Source organism: Oryzias melastigma, linkage group LG15, assembly GCF_002922805.2.
Source record: "Oryzias melastigma strain HK-1 linkage group LG15, ASM292280v2, whole genome shotgun sequence".
Lineage (NCBI taxonomy): Eukaryota > Metazoa > Chordata > Actinopteri > Beloniformes > Adrianichthyidae > Oryzias > Oryzias melastigma.
In genome coordinates this window covers 1,991,983-1,997,168 of record NC_050526.1, presented here as the reverse complement: position 1 = coordinate 1,997,168, position 5,186 = coordinate 1,991,983, and the positions used below count along the sequence as shown (strand labels likewise).

The following is a 5,186-nucleotide window of genomic DNA, read 5'->3' as shown; positions in this document are numbered from 1 at the left end:
CTAAATCAGGTTTTAAACTCCTGATTTTAAAGCGTGTCTTCTCTCCCTCACACTCTGTGGATCTGTCGGTAACAAACAGACCACACAAACATGCCGAAGAATAATCCAGTCGGACCGAACCATTTTCAATTTAGAGGAGGGGGGTCCACAGACGATGTTTCAAAAACAAAATATATCATTGTTACCTTGACATTAAAATCTAAATATTTGTGAATATATATTAGTTATAAGTTTACTGAGATTATTTTTTCTGTTGTGTTATTTTGTCATCATTCCTCCGTGGACCCTCTCTCAGTCTGGGCTCCTAGAATCAGCCCCCTTCCCCTCTTTCCCAGGAGATGGTGGCGGCCGACACCAAATTCTCTATGCAGGAAAAACCCTGGAAGCTCCTCCCACACGCAGCGGGAGATTCAGGAACAGACTTTAAGATAACCGTGAAGGTGTTACGTCAGCGCTGGTCAAAACAAAGGATTTACAGGAATAATTGACAATTGATTTAATTATGAGAGGCCGAGGTGTGTGCGCTCGCTGGGGGTGGGGGTTGGAGTGGTCTGCGGTACACACGTGTCCCAAACCGTGGCTTCTGATCCGTACGGACCACGTATTATCCTTGATCTGTTACACCCCTGCTTTTAACCAACATAAACTTGTTCATATCTGTAGTTTTTCAGCAATAGTGCAGTTGCTCGATCAATTTTTGATACGCATCTATTTTTACATCCCTAACCGATAGTGCTTTTACTCCCACTGCCCATACGTATCTAGTATCTTTTACATCCCTACCTTTAACTGAACTTACCTGTGGCAAACTAATGATTACAGGTGTCTGAGTTTGACGTCAGTGATCTAAAGAGCCCAGCATCAAGTTTGTTAACACATTTTTGAAGAGCTGAGCAGAAAATCTGAGGCGCTTCCAAACAGAGGAGCCAGGTGCTAATTTGACGGGAGAATTGCGTTTGGTGTGAACTGGCAGCTGCTCCTACCTTCTCCTGCCTCTTCCTCTTCTTCCAGGCCAGGAAAGACTCCAGTGTGATCCGGGTCACGTTTGGGCCGAGAGCTGCTCGCTGGGGGCGGGAGAACAGACGTTAGTGATCAGGGAGGGTCAGGTTGTGTCATCGCAGCCCGTCAGTTCCTACCTCATTCTCGATCAGCTCCTCTAGTGAGATCTCCTCCTCCTTCTCCTCCTTCTTCTTGTCTTTTTTCAGCACAAAGCCAGGTGGCAGGGCGTGTCGGTACATACAGGTGTCACCGCCGGAGGGACACACCCAGAACCAGCCGTACTTATTATTCTCAATGGCCTCCAGGAAGTACTTGCACACCTGAAACAACAACTTCCTGTCAGTCTCTGGGCACTTTCTTCATATCCAAGATGTGAGTTTACTAGAGGAGCTTCTCAGATCTGTGCGACTCATGAGAACCCCAGTCCATTGTTTGCATCCCCATTAATGAACTGAAGCTGTAATAAACTGATTTTCCATGAACGCAGCAGCATCTTCATGCTTTCAGACTTACGATCTGAGTTTTGGCTTTCTTCTTGTCCGCCTCCCCATGTTTTTTGTTGACCACCTCCTCCAGCTTCTTCTCGTCCCAGTTCTCCATGGTGTCTGAGCAGAACAGCAGTGACATCAGAGGCCCTCATCCTGCCTTTCAAACCGCTTTACTGATTAAACATTGCAACCATTATCTGCTCTTAAGAATGGAAATGTTATTGAGCTCCTCAGCTTATCTGCAGGAGACGTGAGCAGCAATCATTGACCTTTAACCCCTGAGAGAGGTTAAAGGGGAAATGTGCATGGAGCAAATGAAGCTTCTCGTCTCCAGCACCAAAGGTCGTCTCCAGCCAAACATCTGTCAGGAAAAGCGGGGAGACCTTTCTCCAGCTCCTCGTCCCGTTCGTCCACGTAGACGCTCCTCTTCTCACACTTCCTCTCCATGGACAAGTCGTGGCTGAATTTGCACTTGTCACCTTTGGTGCACTGGCCCTGCTTGAAGAACGCACACAGCACCGACTTTGGATCAACTCCTGCAACAGAGGAACAAACAGACATCCTCTTTATGCGTCACCTTCACACACACGACGGAAAAGCCCTGCAGGTGGAGCGCCTCCTCACCTTTGCTAACTTTCTGAGCAGCGACGACGGGTTTAAAGAGCTCGTTGAGTTCGTCCAGTTCCTTCTTCTTGTCTCCCTTCTTGCCGCCCTTCTCAGCCTCGGTCTGCGCCGCCTGAACTCAGAATCAAACATAAGCTCTTCAGCGGGGAGGCCCCTCAGCGGTAGACCAGTGGCACACTCCTTCACTGCTGCCCTGGAGCTACACTGTGAGCATCTGTCACGTTTCAAACGTGACAGAGACGCTCGTCTTCGACTCTTATTCAGATGGAACTGAAATACGTCAGTCAAGACAGAATAAACCCAGAACTGCGCAGCTGGTCCCCCCCTCACCTGTCGGGCGCTCTGTTGTCCATACTTCACTTGCTGAGTGACGTTCTTGATGTACTTCTGCTGCTTGGCGCCCTTCTTGTTCTTCAGGCCGAATGTTTTGTCCTGGAGGAAATTCTGGTGTTATTATTCAAGAACCTCTTGCGAAACCGAAACCCTTCAGAGGAGCTGTGACAGTTCTGATTGTCAATACAAACAACTCAGGTGGATTCAACCAACAGGTGGAGACTTCACCTGATGATCTGATTTTTTGACGTTTGTGCTTTAAAGCCACTGAACGTGGACAGACTGTGAGGATTACAGAGCAGAACGACAGAGTGACAACCAGCCACAAGCTCGGGTCAGGAGAGCCGCGCCTTCCGGCTGCAGCGGCTCCCAATGGCGCGTCGGGGCTGTGGAGGTTACAGGGAAAAGATCGTATATTCCACAGCACTCACGCTCTGTTCTGAAAACAGAACGCGGCGTTTCTGTTAGAGGCCAACAGCCGGCTCGCATCGGTGTTCCTGGACTAGCTCTATTTGTAGAAGCCGGGAGATGGTTCGACGGCTCGGCCTACAACACACATCCATCTACCCCATGACAGCCGGGCAGCTTCAACAAAACTACCCAATAACACGTATTTGAAACAATAACTAACTAGTAGTAAAAGTAAAAACCGGTCAAATGTCACCTAAGCGGAATTACTGATAATATGCAGGGAAGACCGAGCTAGCACGTAGCCTAGCAGCTGACGCTAAGCTAACTGGTTAGCTACCTCGATGATCTTCTCCTTCTTCTTCTCCTGGGTCTTTTTGCTCCCCGCGGCCTGAGCGGGTTTCTTCGGGGGCATGTTGGCTCAGGTGCGGCACCGCGGACACGTCAAGGCGACTAGTTCTGATATATTAGGGCGCTCTGCGTCGCGAAGCACCTGAGCAGGTGTTGCTAGCACGTTCTAGGCCACGTGTGAGTTGTTGATGTCCTGTGGCGTCATTGCGTTACGACGGGGTGCATCATGGGTGATTGAGTTATTTGTATAACCACAGTGCTGCACGGCTCATTGAAAGAAGACTCGAACCATAGAGGTTAATATCACTAGAGATGACACGCGGCCTTTTTACTATTGTCCAAGATAGTAAAGAGCGACGCCATGTTGGACAGACAGCAAAATGACCATAAGATGATTAATTTTGGTCCAATTTTAAAATAGGAGAAAGCTCTGATCATCAGAAAAACAAGGGTGAAAACAATTTTGGCAGACTCTCTGGCTTCTCTCTGTTTTTAACTGTAAGTATCCCTAATAGAGTTTGCCGTTTTACTAAATCCCCAAATTTCAGCAATCTTGACTCCACAAATAAAACATTTTTAGGTTCTCTGTATCGAACTTTATGAATGATTTGGATACTTTTTTCTGCTGTAAATGTAACGGTGTTAAATTAGTTTTAAATGTATTACCCCACACTTCAAGACAGTAAGTGAAATAAGGCAGTACAATTGAACAATATAACATTCTCAACACATTACAGGATAAATAGTACTTAATGTTACAAATACAATTTTAGCCGCTTTCGATTCTCAGACTGGGTTCATCCAAATGGATGAAAGCTTTACTATGTTATTGTCATTGTTGTTGTGGATACTGTTAAGTAAAAAGCCTTACCAAATTAAAGTTACCACTAAACTAAGAAAAGCTATATTTTATTACGTTCTTGGTTTGTAATTTAGATGCAGTTTAGTTTGTAACCACCAGGCGTCAGTGTTGCAACATCCAGCCATTGAAATGTATTATTTCTTTTTTTTATTTTTTCTGTTTTCTACGGTCTATGCATTCAGCTCAAAAAAGAATCTTTAATATATAGAGAATTATGTATAAAAATGTATAATTGAACATAACGTCTTCATCAGACATAAAAAATCTCATCTCTTTCTAGTCAAAGTATTTTTCTCTCCAGCATAACTGACTCTGGCATAAAAGAAAAAGCCCTAAATCACTACTCTGATGATTTATATTTTTAAACAAACTTTATTATGACTGAAATCATTTGAAATCCATGCTCTGACCTCCCAGAGCTGCGACCTGTGAAGTCATGCAGAATGAAGTGCTGCTGTGACAGATGGGACATAAATATAGTTTTAAAGCCGTCCTGAGGTCTTCAAAATAAAACCGTTTTAATTTTCCCCACACTGAGCCGTGTGATTTCAGTAGTAAGTGGTGACTGGGGAGGACATCTCCTTCACCATCTGCAGATGTTCAAAGCCCCAGTGGAAAGGGACGAAAGAGCAGCATCCACAGGCTGGTGACGGTTTGTCTCCTGTACTGCGTGGCTCGGGGGTGCAGGACAGGGGCGGACCAGCAGGCTTTCACTGCTTCCGCTGCACCTTCTGCCTTCATGTCATTAGATGACACTGAAGGAACTAATGTGAATTGGTGGGTTCATCCACACCCTCTCAGTTCAGCGCTCACTTCTGATGTGTGAGTGAGTGAGGTTAACTGATTAACCCCCCTCCACACACCACACCCCACTCTGGTGTGTCTTAATGAGTTGGATTTAGGGAGGTCAGGAATGACATTACACTCTTTGGGTGCATACTTAATAGCAGCACTAGAAGTTTTAATGAGTCCAGAGTGCAGGGGTCCACCCAGAATCCTCTGCTGCATGTTTCTTGTCGGCCTCATTTCATGAGATCTGCAGGTTTTTGTTTGATGCATCTTTGACAGACACTCTCTTTCAGACACTCTACAAAGCACTTTTTGGGCAATGGTTAAGAGCA

At 45.8% G+C, this 5,186-nt stretch overlaps 1 protein-coding gene across 1 annotated transcript in view; it reads right to left on the bottom strand.

The window, feature by feature from the left end:
- The window catches only part of zc3h15 (zinc finger CCCH-type containing 15), a 7,759-nt gene extending 4,332 nt beyond the window's left edge, over positions 1-3,427 (bottom strand). The window contains exons 1-7 of the mRNA XM_024261336.2: positions 3,193-3,427; positions 2,442-2,543; positions 2,112-2,223; positions 1,871-2,023; positions 1,513-1,604; positions 1,137-1,319; positions 984-1,064 (exon numbers count right to left, since the gene is read on the bottom strand). Of these exons, the coding sequence (XP_024117104.1) occupies positions 984-1,064; positions 1,137-1,319; positions 1,513-1,604; positions 1,871-2,023; positions 2,112-2,223; positions 2,442-2,543; positions 3,193-3,267 (798 nt within the window). The 5' untranslated portion in view covers positions 3,268-3,427. The remainder of the gene's footprint in view (positions 1-983; positions 1,065-1,136; positions 1,320-1,512; positions 1,605-1,870; positions 2,024-2,111; positions 2,224-2,441; positions 2,544-3,192) is intronic.
- Positions 3,428-5,186: the final 1,759 nt, after the last annotated feature.